The 17179-nt window shown below is 47.9% G+C and overlaps 5 protein-coding genes across 5 annotated transcripts; 2 read left to right on the forward strand and 3 right to left on the reverse strand.

The window, feature by feature from the left end:
* Nucleotides 1-643: 643 nt before the first annotated feature.
* On the reverse strand, nucleotides 644-4161 carry Pdw03_0423 (Zip-domain-containing protein; the record flags this gene model as incomplete). Its single annotated transcript, XM_066099599.1, has 6 exons — nucleotides 644-1132; nucleotides 1196-1806; nucleotides 1869-2048; nucleotides 2102-2173; nucleotides 2568-3467; nucleotides 3534-4161. The coding sequence occupies 6 exons, from the start codon at nucleotides 4159-4161 to the stop codon at nucleotides 644-646; spliced, it is 2880 nt and encodes a 959-aa protein (XP_065957326.1).
* A 137-nt stretch (nucleotides 4162-4298) lies between these two features.
* On the forward strand, nucleotides 4299-5253 carry Pdw03_0424 (uncharacterized protein; the record flags this gene model as incomplete). The annotated part of the gene is made up of 6 exons (XM_014674904.2): nucleotides 4299-4340; nucleotides 4480-4514; nucleotides 4579-4891; nucleotides 4944-5002; nucleotides 5065-5129; nucleotides 5189-5253. 6 exons carry the CDS (start codon nucleotides 4299-4301, stop codon nucleotides 5251-5253), a joined length of 579 nt encoding a protein of 192 aa, XP_014530390.2.
* Nucleotides 5254-5556: 303 nt separating this feature from the next.
* Pdw03_0425 (putative lysosomal cobalamin transporter) lies at nucleotides 5557-7415 on the reverse strand (the record flags this gene model as incomplete). Its single annotated transcript, XM_066099600.1, has 3 exons — nucleotides 5557-5741; nucleotides 5799-6806; nucleotides 6866-7415. 3 exons carry the CDS (start codon nucleotides 7413-7415, stop codon nucleotides 5557-5559), a joined length of 1743 nt encoding a protein of 580 aa, XP_065957327.1.
* A 569-nt stretch (nucleotides 7416-7984) lies between these two features.
* Pdw03_0426 (Cleavage/polyadenylation specificity factor, A subunit, C-terminal) lies at nucleotides 7985-12492 on the forward strand (the record flags this gene model as incomplete). The annotated part of the gene is made up of 7 exons (XM_066099601.1): nucleotides 7985-9959; nucleotides 10019-10332; nucleotides 10385-10552; nucleotides 10607-10972; nucleotides 11032-11230; nucleotides 11284-11359; nucleotides 11409-12492. The coding sequence occupies 7 exons, from the start codon at nucleotides 7985-7987 to the stop codon at nucleotides 12490-12492; spliced, it is 4182 nt and encodes a 1393-aa protein (XP_065957328.1).
* Nucleotides 12493-13219: 727 nt separating this feature from the next.
* Pdw03_0427 (Transcriptional regulator PacG/VIB-1) lies at nucleotides 13220-15098 on the reverse strand (the record flags this gene model as incomplete). Its single annotated transcript, XM_014674901.1, has 2 exons — nucleotides 13220-14852; nucleotides 14950-15098. The coding sequence occupies 2 exons, from the start codon at nucleotides 15096-15098 to the stop codon at nucleotides 13220-13222; spliced, it is 1782 nt and encodes a 593-aa protein (XP_014530387.1).
* Between the last annotated feature and the right edge of the window lie 2081 nt (nucleotides 15099-17179).

The raw sequence follows: 17179 nt of genomic DNA on the forward strand, positions 1-17179 counted from the left end.
TCTTTGGTCGTGCTGGGCAAGGAGTGCACCTTAAGCCTGCACTATTTGTGAATTGGGGTTGTAATGTCAGTATAGGTAACGGATTCTACGCTAATTTTCAGTGATTCAAACTTGTTGCAAAGAGCTAAATTTGACAAATGTTCCCTCATGTCTCACTGTCCTGGACTGTGGTTTACCTCCCATTGGAACCGCCATGATTCGGCCTAAGGTCAAGAACATCACGGGGGAACACCACGCGGGGATCGACGCATGAAAGGCACATCAGGGACTGGGGTTTACCGGACCTATTGTCCCTGGCGATGACTGCTGGATTGGAGCTGATGTAACAGTCCTGGTTGGAGTCATCATGGGCCATGGGTCTTTCATCGGTGCTGGCTCCGCGGTGAAACATGATATACCAGCCTCGAGTGTAGCAGTGGGCAATCCCGCTCGAGTCATCAGGTTGGAATGAAGATAAATCAAGTGTGGGTCATATGCTTCATGGCAATCCCTCGGGATGTAGTAGATATCCACACACTATTCCTGATATGAAGAGAATTGTTGATTGAACAGACATCTAGTGAAAAGAAAGATCGCTTGCTTCGTTAAATCTATCAGGCATTACTATAATCGAGAAACCCCACGGGACAAAAAATTAATGTTCTCAAGCAAAAGCTCCAACAAATGCCATGAGAAGAGCACCACAGGCAACAGACACACAAGCCTCAACACGTCGTCTGCCCTTGAGAGTCTCATAACTCGACTCGCTCAAGAAATCCTCGGCGAGGAGTTCCACCAGACCCGCAAACAGCAAAAGACCGCTGCTAATGGCATTGGTGATGCCCACCATCAGCAGACCTGTTGCGCTGGCAGGATCGTAGAGATTGTGTAGAACCAAACCGATAGCTTGGCCAAGGGGAGTTGTCGTTCCGTATGCCAGTGACATTAGCCATGGTTTCGTGGAATTTGGAGCGAAGAGATCCGGTATAAGCGATGCAATCCGAGACCCCAGGGCGAAACCTTCAAAGGTCTGATGAAAACTGATCGCAATTAGCAGGACGACAAAGGAAGTACCAGTTGCAACACTAAGCGCCATGCCGATGAAGATGCTGTGAAACAAAATGCCAGCTTCCAAGAGGAGGCATTGCAGAAGCTGCCGTTGCGGATTCAGGATTGGTCCATCTGTATCGGTCTGCTGTTGGTGGCTTTCGCTTACACGGGGTCGATGCCGGCGGACAGGCCGTGGCTGCGCAGAATGCGCAGCCTGCCCATTGATTAGTCCGTCGTCATCCATGTAGTCATCCAGTCCATCAAGGTCATCCCCGTCGTCTTCTTTATCTAGCGATGAGTCCGCCAGGTGAAGACGGTCCGGTTCATGGAACGAGCCGAAAGGTCTCGTCGTCCTCAACTTGGAGTTGTGCCCCATGCTGTCTAGATTGATATTATCTGAAACCCGCCGGGCCTCTAGCCCCGAATAGTCGACATCTGAAATTTCCCCATCGCTTCTCGAGTCACGCTCAACCTCGCCAATGAGATTATCATATTCGCTTCCGTGCACGTGCTTTGCGCCTTTCATTGCAAAGAACATTTCCACAATAACGACTGCAAAGACCGATATCATTGCAACAAACCCTGGCATAGCACGGTATGTTTGACTCCAAAATCGAGGGAGACATGGATCTGTCAGAGAGACAAATGCTGTGGGGAGCAGATGAACGAATGCCGTCGCAATCAAAACGCCCGTTCCAAAATGTCTCGAGATAAAGAGGAACCGACGGGGAATCGGGAGACGAGGGAAACGGCGCGCTAGAACCGGAAAAGAGCAAGCTGTTGGAGTTTCAGCATTAACAATGGCCAACTTGAGAGATCCGAGAGAAGCCTGTGCATACCGAATGTACTCAGCCCAAGAATGAGGAACAGTGCCATAACATGTAACGGGGTGTTATAATCCCCCCGCTGTTTGGATCCGCATGCAGATGTATCGTCTGAAGCTCCATCCCGCCGAAGAAGTTCTGCTCGCAAGAGGGTATCGGGAATTTCTGAAATTGCGGAAAACGCACGCTTCAAGTCTGCTTCGAACAGAGTTAGAAACCGCTCACGATCATTTGTAAAGGTTGCTGACCTGAAGTTGAATCATTTGCAGTCTGCCAGTCTTGGGCATTCTGCATTTTGTTGTCGTCTCGAATCTGTTGAGCTGTGACCACATCCCCAGTTGGAGAGGGGAATGTTCGTGGGCCGGATAACGTCGAAGAGATATAGGTAGTCACGCAATTGGGCTAAGCCAAAGGTGAGATTGCATAGAATGGTATATCGGCGCGGAATTCAATATCACAAGCATAAGTAATCTTTCAAAAACACAAAGGTCAGGCCGAGGATGGTTTTGGACGCACGATAAAGTGAGTCTTGACTCCGTCCGGCCTCCCCTTCGCTTAGTCAGACACAAAGACCTTCCACGTGGGCGACACGAGTGCTGGGATTTGTGTGATTTAATGAGATGTGAGAAAAGTGAGAGATGTGATATTTGGAATAAAAATATCAGACAGCTGATCCGTGTCCTCTACTTGCTACCTTAGTCCATCCTTTCGTACCTCCGAGTCGCGGGGAAGAACCATCCTCATGGCCTGGTGTCCTCCTAGAACGTGTCTTTAAACTCCTGTCTGTTTCCACCGTTCCGGATTGAGAGGGGATAAAGACCTTGGGGTTTTGCGCAGCAGATGGCCGAGGAGACTTCATGGCCGCATCGTCCCACTCTATTTCTTCTAACAATTCCCATTCTGCACTGGCCATTTCCCCAAGAAGATTGGACTTCAATTTATCCACAATCTTGGTTGGGGTTGGAAGTTTCCACATTCGCATGAATTCAACACCTTCTGATGCTCCCAGGAAAGAATGTGCTGTGCCATGAGAATAATGACCCAACATGGGAAAAGATGTTGTCCGCTGAATCGTGGTTCTAGGAGTGTCTTTGGCAGATTTAATTTGTGTCTGCGTGTCTCGGCCGGCAAAAGCTCGCATCAGAGTTGAAGGATGGGCTGGCGGAGCAACTAGCAGTTGCCACAAGCTTTTCCCAATATCGCAGACTTCCTCCCAAGAATCCGATGAGAGGTTTATCCCTTGAGTTCGACATAACCATGCAACGTTCCATGCCAGGAGGGTTGCTCCTTCAAGAAAGAAGGCGTATGCTGCGGGATCCTCCTTCGCCAACCGGGGTAGAGGCTTATCAATGGAAAGAGGTCGCGGACGTGGTGTATGGTTGCGCGGGTCAACCGTCCTTGATGCAGCTGGACTCGACGAAGACTGGAAGTCAGCTCCATCATGACCGTCACGCGAGCGATATGATGCTGAAGGGGTATAGATTGTGGGCACGGGATAATTTTTGTGGGGCAGCGTAATTTCGGCGGGAAGTTTCAAGGAGAGATAGTGGGACACAATGATCAGAAGATGGGCGATATTAGAAAAAGACGTGGATATCTGTTCTTGCGGAGTACCTGTAATCGCCCTGTTAGCATGACATGAAATTAATCAACTGTTTGGAAGCAACAGGGGAGACTTGCCATTCATATCCCTCAAGTCAACAATAAAACCACACCCAAGAACATATGTCTCCCGACGTTGGCCCTTCTTCGTAGCCTTCCGCAGGCCATAGAGATTGGCGACTTCTCGACAAAGATAAATACGTGACTCAGCCGTTTTGCTATGGAGCGAGTGCCAAACGTGCTCTACCCGCTTGCTGGAATTTTGAACACCCGCCAGGATTCCAGTTTCCCGCTCTTCCAATTGAAATTTGGCAGATTCTGCATCTGACTGTCTGCGTGCTAGAGCCTCTTTTTGCTTGATGATCCTTGCCTTTTTAGCTTCAACCTCTAACTTCAAAACCTCAAGCTGATGGGTAACCAATTCCCTCTTTGTCAAAGACACTGCATGTCGAGTGTCTATCGTTTGGAGGACCCAGCGAGAAGAGCAGGCTTTACTCGTATCGACCAGCTCTTGTCTATGTGAAGAGGGCCTATCCCAGGGGCTGCCGCAGGTAACAGCGACCTCTATTTGCTTTCCAAGTGCTTCTTTCTCCAGAAGAACTTGGGTGCTGTCGATTCGTAGTTGATATAGCTGGTTGCGTGCGCATGTCGGACAGTAGAAAGAAAGGCGGGAATGAGGGGCACGTGAGCATATTGAACAGCTCATCGCAGACAATTCAATTTTAATTTTAGCTGTTCTTTGAGAGCGTAAGGGGCATTTCCATGTTGTGTTCCAAGATAATTATGGGAGCTACTTGAGTCGCCGAGAACCATGTAGAAGAGTGAGAAGGGGTCATCAAAGAGATGCAAAACCCACATGACTCAAATAACGTGCTGATACAAAGGGTATGATCGGCCTCAAGACATCACCTTTAGCCAATCTTTCCTCAGAGAGAGGAGAAGAAGAAAAGACGGGATGATGTGCAGATGCACTTATCGTCACCTGACGCTCCATTATCGCAATCTTATCTCTCACATTGGATAGGAACATCCACGAATCAAAACAAAACCAACTCGAAAGTCCGCTGAAACAATCTTTGGTTTTGATATGGCTTTGTTCTGACACTTCTTAATAACAAGCTAGTCAACTCAACATGCAGTCAACACCTAACAGGGCCAGCAAAATCCCTCGACCGGGGACAATGTCACCCCACGTCAGTCAAGGAAGCAACAGCCCTTCAGGCAATGGGAGCTTCCAAGAGAACAAAAGCCCTCGATCGCCAGTGGATGTTCTTACATCCATTCCTGCCCAATCTGAGATCCCACTTGTCTCTGGGCTGACGCAAGGACTTCAGGACTACAACTGGGAGCAACTCCAGGGTAAATATACCGATGCTATGGAGGAACACGGCCGAGTCGAAGAGAAACTTCGTGTTGAAACAGCCAAGCTTCTTGAAGTAAGTTTAGGAGCACGTTTTACTTGCACTTTCTTGTCTGAGCAATCGGCAGGTTTTTATGGCATGGTCTCAAACTACCGTTTCGCAAGATGAGAACAGGGCTTTGAAAAGGTTCGACTGATTTAGCTTTGGCCCAAGATGTCAATGAGCAAATAGATTTTAACCCTCTATAGGTTCAAGACTCAAATGCAACATGTCCAAAATTCCGAAGTCATTGTGGAAAATAAAAAAAAACACTGTAAGTCCCTTGTTGTCCCTTTGACTTAAAACAAGGTCTGATCGCTCATTTGTCTAAAGATGCGGAAGTGGTAAAGGCTTTCCAAACTGCTCTCGCCTTACTAAACGATCAAATGAAGATTTAAGCACATGATAGACACGATACTTATGAATTATGAGTTTATGTTAACCTATCTCTTCTATCCGGGGATCGATCTTTCAAGACAGGAATTGAACCAGCATGCAAAAGTCGATGTATTATGTATTTCCATACTTAAAGGATGGGTTTAAAAGAGAAAAAAAAACTTAAAGATCACCAGAGTCATTCAAATGGGACTGCTGGGGACACCAATCAACCATGATTGCAAGTAGAAGAGTAACACGTTAACTTCTCTGCTTGGCTCGGTGACTACAAAACTCTGGACTGATCATTTGTAAGGCCTCGGCGATTAGCCTTGAGGGCGTTCACTCCGGGTAGCTCTCCCTATGATGTCTTGCCAGCTGGCATTGAAACGTCTGCCGGTATTGGCCAGTAAGCCTTCCTCCTCGGCTTCTTCTGCATCTTCATCGAGTTGCGCTTCGTCCAGCTGAGGTGAACGGAGAAGAGAAGTAACAAAGACAACCAGATATAAGCCTGTGGCGTCGATGTTAGATCGATGCAAACATGGAATTCTGATGGAGTTGGATTTACCTAGAAAGACGAACTGAGCCCAGAAGAACACCACTCCAAAGAATGGGTAGTTCAGGGTGACCCGGTTCAAGAAGGTGCTCACAACACTGGGTGTGCAAACTTGCTGCGCAACAGGGTTCTTTGCCAGCTCTGAGCATGGCTTGATAAGTTCTTGGCTGTTTGAGCAATCTGGCTTTCCGATGAAGGTTCCCGGGGCACGATCACAGAATGTCTGTTGGCCGAATGTGGCATACTGGGGGGCGACTACCATCGAAATAGAATAATTCAGCGCTAAAATGATCAGCATCAACATGGCAGTCGCTAGGAGCAGAGCCTGGGGAGATGTGTGGCCTTTTCTGATTTGGAAAATATTAATCCATAGGAAGCGGATTCTGACAACAGCGATTCCAAGCACAGAACTGCAGAAAAATAGCATTACAAGCGCAGTAAAAATAGCATAATCGATGGGGAAAAACCTGGCGGATTTAACAAGTGCCCAGTTGACGGGGTTAAAGATGTTAACATGTACGAGGATGTATCCACAACGATGCTTGCAAATCGAGTTCTTGGCTTTGTCAATTACCGTCAAGAGCATGGAAACCCACGTGATGAAAGCAATGAATAGCAGCAAGATGCCTCCCAAGAGCTTGAATGGCCGAAACGCTGCCCCGATTTTGTACCATGCCCTTATCAACCGGCTGCGTCCTTCGCCTTGGGATTCTTCTGCTAGACGTTGACGCCGAATTAGGGTCCTCTCTTCACGCACTAGTGTATCTAGTTCTCGGCGGTCCTTAGAGGACAGAAGCTCAGGATCTCCGGCACATCGTCCCTCGAGCTGCCGTTGCCGCTCTTGGTTTATGTTGAGTTTCTGTGTAGTGCTCGCTCGCAGGGTGGCACTAGAGATTGATGGTGCAGTCTTGATCAAGCTGATTGGCAGAAGGGCCAGTCCCACGGATGTGTACAAGACATAAAAACAGAGCCCAATCGTCATCAACAGACCAAGGGCAAAAGTGAGAGCACGCTCGCCATCTTTTCAAGTTGTATCAGCTTCACAGTTGTGTTCAAGGCTAGGAAACTCGGAGACTCACGGTTTTCAGTCAGTAAATGCCTGAAGTAATCTAGATCCATGGCATTCTTTCCCTGTGACATCGGGACGAAAAAACCAACAAGGAACAAGATCATGACAACTACAACGAATGAGAGTGTGTATTTCAGGGCACCCCAAAGCCGTTGGCCGAGAGTTTGGGCCCCTTCCTCGGTCGCAACCTCGTCACATTCCTCATACCAGAAATATGTGAAGGGGATGACGAGGAGACAGAGCAGGGCATCCAACGAGTAGAGAAGATAATAGATGATAGTCAAAGAATAAGTGATTCTGTCCACCAAATCCTGTGTTGCCCAGTCCTTTCGCTGGCCTAATTTGGACGAAGTGGTCGATGATACCAAAGCGACATCGACAGGCAGCAAGAGCACTGTTGCGAGAAGACTAGCAATGGAGATAATGCAAGTCACAGTGACTGAAGGAGAACGGTCCCGAGGATTTTGGTAGACATAGATAAACACTGACGCCACTGCCAGTAGAATAGCTACCACCGCCCCATACACAACCCAGATGAGGGAAGTCTGAAGGAGTATCATATTGAATTGCAGCAGTTCACACTGTGCACATTGATTGTGAGTTCTGCAACAATCCTAGCAAAATACTGAGGAATCAAGCTATGAATGAGATTGAAAACATATCAAACCAAGAAGGATGATCTTTTCGCTCTTAAGCTGGCGATTGCCTGTGTCGTCATTGATTGTTCAACGTCATTGATGTACAACGCTAACCCATTTCTAGGCACATGCAGCAAAGGGCGGTAGGATTTGTCACGCAGAATTTGTTGACCGCTCAATTCTGCCAGACCAGTCAGCTGACCCGTTGCCATCTCCGCTTTGATTCCGCTTCAAAGGAGCTACAAACTTGACTGCACAAGGTAGAGATCAATCTTGATCTTGATCTTGATCGCTTCTTGTTTTTATACTGGAACCTTCATTTGTGTCATCTCTCTTTGTTCTTACAAGGCTTCAAATTCTCGGTTTTCCGCCCCTAGGTTTGCAATTGCAATGTGCATCTCAGGCCATATCAAAAACACAATTTAGCTCATTGGCAGTTTTCTAGCAGTATCAAGCCTTTCACGAGCTTTGACAGTGGGAAAATTCTTCAAATGCAGTGCTACGCAGAGCTATTACCTCCAACGGGGGTCACCCATGCTTTGGCAATTCCTTTCACCTCAGCAACCGCCAGCAATCTGATTGTTATCAGAACCTCTCTATTGCAGATTTTCTCCCTCGTTAAGATCGTCTCTTCTCAACTGCAGAAGGAAGGCTCAGAGCCTCATGGTTCCCAATTTTCACAACCAGAAACCAAATTAGTACTGGAAAAAGAATACCCGCTATCCGGAACTGTGACCGATTTAAGCCGAGTCAAAATCTTGAACAACAAGAGTGGCGGAGAAGCCATATTGATTGCAGTCCGCAATGCCAAGCTCAGCTTGATTGAGTGGGACCCTGAGCGTCATGGTATCTCAACAATTTCCATACACTACTACGAGCGGGATGATCTGACCCGCAGCCCCTGGGTGCCTGATCTGAGCCGGTGTGGGAGCATTCTGAGCGTTGATCCAAGCAGTAGATGCGCGGTGTACAACTTTGGCATTCGGAACCTTGCGATTTTACCCTTTCATCAGGCGGGTGATGACTTGGTGATGGATGACTACGATTCGGAGCTTGAGGGAGAACGCCCAATTCAGAACTCTGGTGGAGGAGCAGAGCCCAAGAAGAGCAAAGAGGGACCAGCGTACCAAACACCCTACTGCTCGTCTTTCGTACTGCCATTGACCGCCTTGGATCCTTCATTGCTACACCCAATCAGTCTTGCATTCCTATACGAGTATAGGGAGCCGACGTTTGGAATTTTATTTTCCCAAGTCGCAACTTCTACTGCCCTTCTTTACGAAAGGAAGGACGTGGTATTCTACGCTGTGTTTACACTTGATCTTGAGCAGCGAGCTTCTACCACCCTTCTTTCAGTATCTCGTCTTCCTAGTGATTTGTTCAAAGTCGTGGCACTCCCACTCCCAGTAGGAGGTGCCTTGCTTCTTGGCTCAAATGAGATTGTTCACGTGGACCAAGCCGGCAAAACTAATGCGGTGGGAGTCAATGAGTTTTCAAGGCAGGTTTCTTCTTTTTCTATGACCGACCAATCGGACTTGGCGTTCCGCCTTGAAGGCTGCGTGGTTGAACGACTTGGTGGTGATAGTGGAGACCTACTGTTAGCACTTGCATCCGGCGACATGGCACTGATCAAATTTAAACTTGACGGTCGATCTGTCTCGGGTATCACTATTCACCTTCTTCCGGCACACGCAGGTGGTGATATGTTGAAGTCGGCTGCCTCATGCTCCAGTTGTCTCGGAGATGGAAACGTTTTCATTGGCAGCGAAGATGCTGATTCGGTGCTCCTAGAATGGTCGCGTTCATCCGCCTCTACTAAAAAAGCTCGGCTCGAGTCGAAGCAAACAGCCGACGGTTTTGATGATCTGGAGGATGATGATGACCAGATGGAGGATGATGACCTTTATTCCTCGGCGCCTGGATCGACACAAGTCGATAACCGCATGGGAACCGAGAACTTAACCACTGAATTTTATAACTTTCGACTGAAAGATTGCCTTCCTAGCATTGGCCCGCTGAGGGACATCACTTTGGGCAAAGTTTTCTCGAATACGTATCGCGAAAAACAAGCTACATGTGAGGCAGTTTCCGCAGAACTAGAGCTGGTGGCATCTCAGGGCTCAGACAGAGGCGGTGGCTTGGTTGTTATCAAGCGCGAAATTGATCCTTTGACAACCATGTCTCTGAAAATCGATGATGCAGATGGTGTTTGGTCAGCCAGCGTCAAAAAAAGGAGAGGCGCCTCCAGCACAGACAACCCATCCCGTCAATATGTGGTTGTCTCTCGGTCTACGGATTCGGAGCAGGAGCTAAACGAGGTTTTTGTTGCGGAAGAACAAAACTTGAAGCCTTTTAGGGCACCGGAGTTCAACCCAAACGAAGATTGCACAGTTGACATTGGATCTTTCGCAGGTGATACTCGTCTAGTTCAGGTTCTGCGGAATGAAGTCAGAAGCTATGACATGGGTACATTCTACTCCACCCTACTGGCAAGCTTTGCATAAGCTAATGGTGTAACTTTACAGAGCTGGGTTTGTCACAGATATACCCCGTTTGGGATGAAGACACCAGTGATGAGCGCGTGGCTGTAAGCGCAAGCTTCATTGATCCTTATCTTATGATTATTCGGGATGATTCATCAGTCTTGCTTTTGCAGGCGGATGAAAATGGTGACCTCGATGAAGTTCCGCTTTCAACCCTGATAATCTCGTCACGATGGCGCTCCGGATGCCTCTATTACGATAATTCACAGTCATTCAGCGTTGCAGGCTCCTTGTCGAAGAACTCTTCCGAAGGCGAGGTGCTTCTTTTCCTATTGAATCCGGATTATAAGCTATCAGTGTGTTATCGCCAAAAGAAGATTTAGGAATCAGCTCTGACTTGCAATACAGATCTTCCGGCTGTCTGACATGATGTTGATCGCCATCATTGAAGGCGTCGACTGCTTACCTCCTGTATTGTCGACCGAGCCGCCCAAGCGATCTAACACTCGGGAAACCCTAACAGAATTGATTGTTGCCAATCTTGGTGACAGTTCTAGTCTTTCACCTTATCTGATTGTAAGAAATGTTGTCAGTCTGTGACCTTGCTGATCTCTAACTCGAGCCTTCTAGGTTAGAACCGAAAATGATGATCTCGTGTTCTACAAACCAAGCCTAGTCTCGGCAAATTCCGGTCATGGATCGTCTCATCGCCTAAAATTATTCCGAGAGTCAAATCATGTTCTACCAAAAAGCCCTTTGGGGGATGTTTCCTCTCAAAAAAAGAACCAACAGCGATTGAGACCGCTGAGAGTTCTTCCTAATATTTCAGGGTTTAGCACGATCTTTATGCCGGGGGCTTCATCAAGCTTTATCTTTAAAACAACAAAGAGCTTACCGCACATCATTCGTCTTAGAGGAGGCTTTACACGTTGGCTAAGCTCCTTTAATTCGGCTGACACTGGCTGTGACAATGGCTTCATTTATGTTGATTCCCAGGTGAGACTTCTCTTGAACAATTGTGATGCTATCTCCAATGACTAATTCTCTCCATGCAGAGCTGTATCCGGGCTTGTCAACTACCTTCCCAAACTCAATTTGACTATTCGTGGACATTGCGAAAAGTTCCAATTGAAGAGCAAGTCAATTTCTTGGCCTACTCGACGTCTTCTGAGACTTATGTTCTCGGCACAAGCCGCCAAGGAGACTTCAAGTTGCCGGAGGGTGATGAACTGCACCCTGAGTGGCGAAATGAAGGTTCGTAACTGCTTCAAGCGTTTCCAATTATGCTGTGCTAATTCAATCTCAAGAGCTGTCATTCTGCCCGAAAATCCCCGAAAGCAGCATCAAGGTCGTCAGTCCCAAGACATGGACCATCATTGACAGGTAATCCATCCCCCAAAAACAACAAATCTCCGCGCACTAACATCTATAGTTACCCTCTGGACCCCGATGAGCAAGTGACAGCGGTGAAAAACGTGAACATTGAGGTTTCAGAGAATACACACGAGCGGATGGATTTAATCGTCGTCGGAACCGCGATTGCCAAGGGGGAAGACATGCCAGCTCGTGGTACGATCTATGTCTTTGATGTGATCAAAGTTGCACCTGACCCCGAAAGGCCAGAGACAGGCCGCAAGCTCAAGCTGATTGGCAAGGAGACAGTGAAGGGTGCAGTGACCGCGCTGTCTGGTATCGGTGGTCAAGGGTTCATAATCGTGGCTCAGGGGCAGAAGTGCATGGTCCGTGGTCTCAAGGAAGACGGGAGCCTCCTTCCTGTTGCATTTATGGACATGCAATGTTATGTTAATGTCGTGAAAGAGCTCAAGGGCACCGGCATGGTTATCCTGGGAGATGCCGTGAAAGGACTTTGGTTCGCTGGCTACTCAGAGGAGCCATATAGAATGACACTCTTTGGCAAAGACCCTGAATACTTGGAGGTGGTGGCAGCTGACTTCCTCCCGGATGGGAACAAGTTGTACATGCTAGTGGCTGACAGCGACTGCAACCTGCACGTCCTGCAATACGACCCTGAAGATCCCAAATCCTCCAACGGCGATCGACTCCTCAGCCGAAGCAAATTCTACACCGGCAACTTCGCATCATCGGTAACACTTCTGCCTCGCACAGCAGTTTCATCGGAGCTGACCGAATCATCCGAAGAAGCAATGGACGTGGATGAGACCTTCGCCAAATACCAAGTTCTCATCGCTTCGCAAAACGGGTCTTTGGCGCTGGTGACGTCGGTTGCCGAGGAGTCATACCGTCGACTATCAGGACTACAGTCTCAGCTGATCAACACCGTCGACCACCCTGCCGGTCTGAACGCGCGTGCTTTTCGGGCCACAGAAAGCGATGGCGCTGCGGGCCGGGGTATGGTTGATGGCAATCTATTGCGTCTATGGCTGAATATGGGCAAGCAGCGGCAGGCTGAGATTGCGGGCCGGGTTGGCGCGACAGAGTGGGAGATCAAGGCTGATCTGGAGACCATTGGCGGTGATGGACTGGGATATCTATGATGCCGGAAACAGACGTCTTTTCGGTGCTTCAGACTCAGGAAATTACAAAATACGACTCACTGAGTGAGCTAACTCTTGCAATTTGATTACAACATGTCTACGTTCTCCGGAAGATAAGAAGAAAAGAGTGGTCAGCCCAAGATGGGATTTCAATATATGGTATGCTAGAAGAACATAGATAGCTGAAGGTTCTCCCAAGCGGCACCGAAGAAGCCCTATCACGATCCAGTAAATAGCGTGGTATCATAACGCAGTGGGATATAACTAACCCACTATAAAAAGGAGACGAAGAGAGAGAAACCCCCTTTCCTATCCCTAGACCCCAATGCCAATCCCAATCCAGTCCCAAAGTGGGTAATCCAAATCCCATCCAATCCCTTAAACTACCCAAAACAAATGGAATGAAAAAAGTTCAATACACCTCAACACGCCAAATTCGCCATCCTCGCTTTGCACGATTTGAATTCATGAGAATCAAGCCAATGAAGCCATGTCCCTCCCCCCCCAAATGAGCATCAATATCAGTAACACATTCGGCATGTCAGTTTGGAACCAACCATGTTTTGCACTTTGCATTTGATGGATAAACACAAATCCAAGTCTAAAGAGGCAGTAAATGAAAAAAAAATGCGCAGAACACCTCATCCCAGAGTAACAATGCAGATGCGAGAAGGAAAAGATAAACACCACCCAGCACCATTGCCTCAACATCGCAGTACTGAGGGGTTTAAAACACATCTTCAGCGGCAAAGTACCGTTTGTTCCGGCCTCTAGAGGCCACGAATTTCATCTCCGGCATGTTGGTATGATGTACTACATGCGGTCGGTAGACAGCGTCGACGGGGGCTTGCCAATCATCAATTCCGAGGGGAAAGTACTCATAGAGAAGATCGGTGCTTTCGTTTGGAAAAGGGAGTGATGATGCAAATGACTGGGGCAGGTTGGCAGTCTCAATCAACGGCATGGATGAAGCAACGCTCCGCGGGGGGTTTTGAGGGACAGCATGCGAGAGCTTGCGCATCTTAGAAGGCGGGGCAGATTGGTCGAGACTCAGCGATCGCTGGTGTGACAGCTCGACAGCGAAAGGGGGTACCATCTTTTGGTCAAGATGGAGATTAGGGTCACCGCCGTCTTCCTCGTCTAGCAACGACAAATTGATCGGTGCAGCGACCGCTGTTGTGGAACTGACTCGGCGGTGTGATTCCGTCGCCTGAGAGAGCTGTTCCGGGCTAGACTGACGAAACATGGACTTTGGGACATGAGACATGAGATTGTTTGATGCGGCCTGTAGGATGGGGGTCCAATCCGGCGTTGCTTTGGTTTTCTGCAAAATGTTCGGCAAGGGAGCGGACTTTGTTTCAGGAGAGTTGCTCTGGGCGGCTGGCTTCGTCTTAGCCGGAGTCACGCTGGCACGACGCGGAACGGAGTCGCTTGTTGGCGTGCGGTTCATGGCGGAATTCGATGAGTTGGCCTGGGCATTCTTTCGCGAAACGGCAGCACTCCCACTCAGGGGAAGATCTTTACGCGACTGGAAGTTGCGTGGGCTGCGACCACGAACGATGACGGGACCTGACTGCACCTCAGAGATGGGGATCTTCGCACCAGTAGATAAAGTCGCGACCACCTTGAGTCGGACAACGAAGTGTTGCTGTAGCTCCTTTCGGCGACCATTGTTGGCGGTGGCGACACGGAATTGTAGACGTTTCCAAGCGATAGGAAAGGTTGCGTAGTCCGAATCCAGATCCTGGCCCGTTATGGTGTCCAAGGGAATTGAGGGAGGCTCCTTTTCAATCTTAGCACCTGTACTATGGTTGTTCTCCTCGAGTGCCGTGCCAGAGTTAGCGGCAGCCGCTGAGGGGGTCTTCCATGGCACCGAGATAATCTTCACCGGGTTTCCTTCCACGGATTCTGTGGCTGACACGGTGAGTTCCTGGGCGAGGATGGGAATTCGGTCGCCTTGGTCGGTCATGATATAGCGCATCCCGCGGGGCAAAGTTACCGAACCGGTTATTTGGAACAAGTTGCGACGATAACACGTCAGCTCAGCACCTTGTTGTGGCGGGGCATTTTCCGAAGGAGACGTTGTATAGGGGGACTCGGCAAGTAAGAACATTCCGTGCAACTGCGCCGCCACCGATAAGGAGGTTCGGCGCATAGAATAGTCGAGGAGTGTAAAGTGATATGCCGGCAGTGAAAAGCTTAACAGCTTGTTGTTGTGGTCGATCGATGAGTCCTGGGGTTGTTCCTGAGGCGTTGGGTCAAAGGGCGCCATCATCTCTGTGAAAGGGTCATCGTATGCGGAAGAGAAACGCCTGAGTTGATGTGACAAATTAGAAGGTGCGAAGTTAGCGAGATCCTCACTATAGTATTTTAAATTAGCAACACAATTTCACTGTCGAGCGGAGTGGATGATCCTCCCCCACCCCCCTCGTCCCACTTGGGGATCTAATCACTTACCTGACGAAGGTCTCGGAATCGAAGTTGGAACGGTGATCCGGTAAATCCAGGCTGGACATTGCATTGAGATAGTCGGTACTTTGCAGATTCCCAAGTGACAATGGACTGGCCAAGTATGGTGGCATGGCCATAGTATCGAAGCCCTCCATGGTGAAAGCTAACGCAATTACGGAAGCAGACCCGTGGACGATGCGGGGGAGGAATGATTATCGAATTACCTCTTGTAGAGATATTCGAGCGAGAGAAAGAGAGGAGAGAAGTAAAGAGGAGAGAATAGGAGAGAATAAGGGCGAGAGAAAGAGGTCAGACGAAGAAAGAAGGGCCAAAGATGAGTAGATGACCTGGGGGAATGCTGCAAGCAACGGGAAAGATAGGCTAAGGCGGTAGTGAAGGCGGGGAGGACATTTGAGACGCAAATGGAAATGTCAGGATTGTAATAAAGGGAAGAAAGGGTTCAAAGGGTATAGAGAGGTATTAGAGTGTAGAGAGAAAGAGCAAGTCCCCGGAGAGAGAGAAGAATCTCGACCCAAACGATCAACGGATTCGGGGAATAGTGGAGCCGCGGTTTTTGCGGAGAAACGAAAGCAGCGCTGAGTCAGCTTTTTTTTTAAAATTCTATTTTAAATTCTTTTTTAAATTCTTTTTTAAATTTGTTTTTAAATTTTGGATTTATAGATAGAATTTCAGTTTGCTTAGAGAACGAAAAAAAAAACACTGTTTTGTGTTTGATCTTTAATGGATTTAACATTTTTTTTGATCATTTCGGTTAATCACTGGGACGGAGTAGTACGGAGCATTTCAGACGATCATATCCAATAACACGCAAATCCCTCAGCACCGATGGGGTAAGACTTGATCGCCGGCTCTTGGCAACCATCTTTCACTGTCACTGGGCCCTTAACATCAAGTTGCTATGGTTAATTATTATGAATCCCATCATTGTATGCTGTACTCCATATTTTATACAGATTCTGATACTGGTCTGTACGTTAGATAATCTAAGATTAATAATCAAGTCCACATTTAACGATGTATACCCACCTGCCTATTCAGGTACTGCTGCTTCGGGTCGACCCTCCTAAAAGCGCCACATTTCATTAGAGTTAGCATTGGGATCAGGATGGATATCTATGCTGTCTGTAGCACACGTCTGAATGAATAGACCATCGTCTATGATTGTTCCAGTATTCCAATCCAAATATGTGCCTACAATATAAACATAATTCCATTCTTATATCTCACATTCGCCTCTAAGATGATCATCATCGGCCGCCTGACCTGCAGATGTAGGGGCCAACCGACATCCAATCAGAATATGCGGCGCATTGGACCAGAAAGCGGTGCTCGGTTCTGGACCCTGTACTTTGGCTATTAGCGCCCCACTGAAAACGGCAATGATTCATCTGCACTTTGCAATCTGCAATGTTATCATGCATGTAATATTTTCAAACCAGTACCTCGGTCACCTTGAAGTTGAGCTGTTTGGTCTCAGGTCCGGCGATGTCCGTAACTCGTACTTCAGATACTTTTTTCTCGGTGTGGTATGTAAATTTCCTTATCCAGAGAGAGAGGACTTGTGCACTTTGGTCTTTCGTTCTTAGTTGCCTTGGGGAAATTCTTTTAGACTTGATAAAAGAAAAAAAAAAAAAATCTGATATGGAAGGAGATACAGCCTCCAGGGGGGTTGTCAGACAGCAGAAGACTAGATGGAGTGGCGAGAGAGTAAAAGAGATGCTTACTTTCGCATGTGAACCAATGAAATAGTCCAGTGCATTTACCCGATTTGACTGTTACCATGATCTTCGCTTTTCCCCTTTTCAATTGGCGCATTTCCCGATGCAGCCTACCAAGTATACCAAGGTTCTGACCACGGGAGACATCCACGGTTGAACATCTCTTGTTCCAAGGTTCAAAGGTGGGAAGCTCTTTCCAGGGTACCGAGCCTTTGGGTTTGGGCCTGAAAAGCTTCATGCACAATAACATATCCTAATTATGTACCACTGTACCTAAAGAAGATTTCTGCAATATCCCAGGATCTTAGATCAGGAATGTAGACCTCTAGGATACCGTTAGTTTAGCTCAAAAAAGAAGCTCCGTTTGTACAACTGAGGCATTTTTTAACGCAGACAGAAAATTTAAAATTGATTCAAACTCTCAACTTATAAAACGCATTGGCCCAGGTCAAAGTTAGGCCCCGAGGCCCAAGAAACCTGTTTGAGGATTCTTTTCT

Source organism: Penicillium digitatum, chromosome 4 (assembly GCF_016767815.1).
Source record: "Penicillium digitatum chromosome 4, complete sequence".
Taxonomy (NCBI): Eukaryota; Fungi; Ascomycota; class Eurotiomycetes; order Eurotiales; family Aspergillaceae; genus Penicillium; species Penicillium digitatum.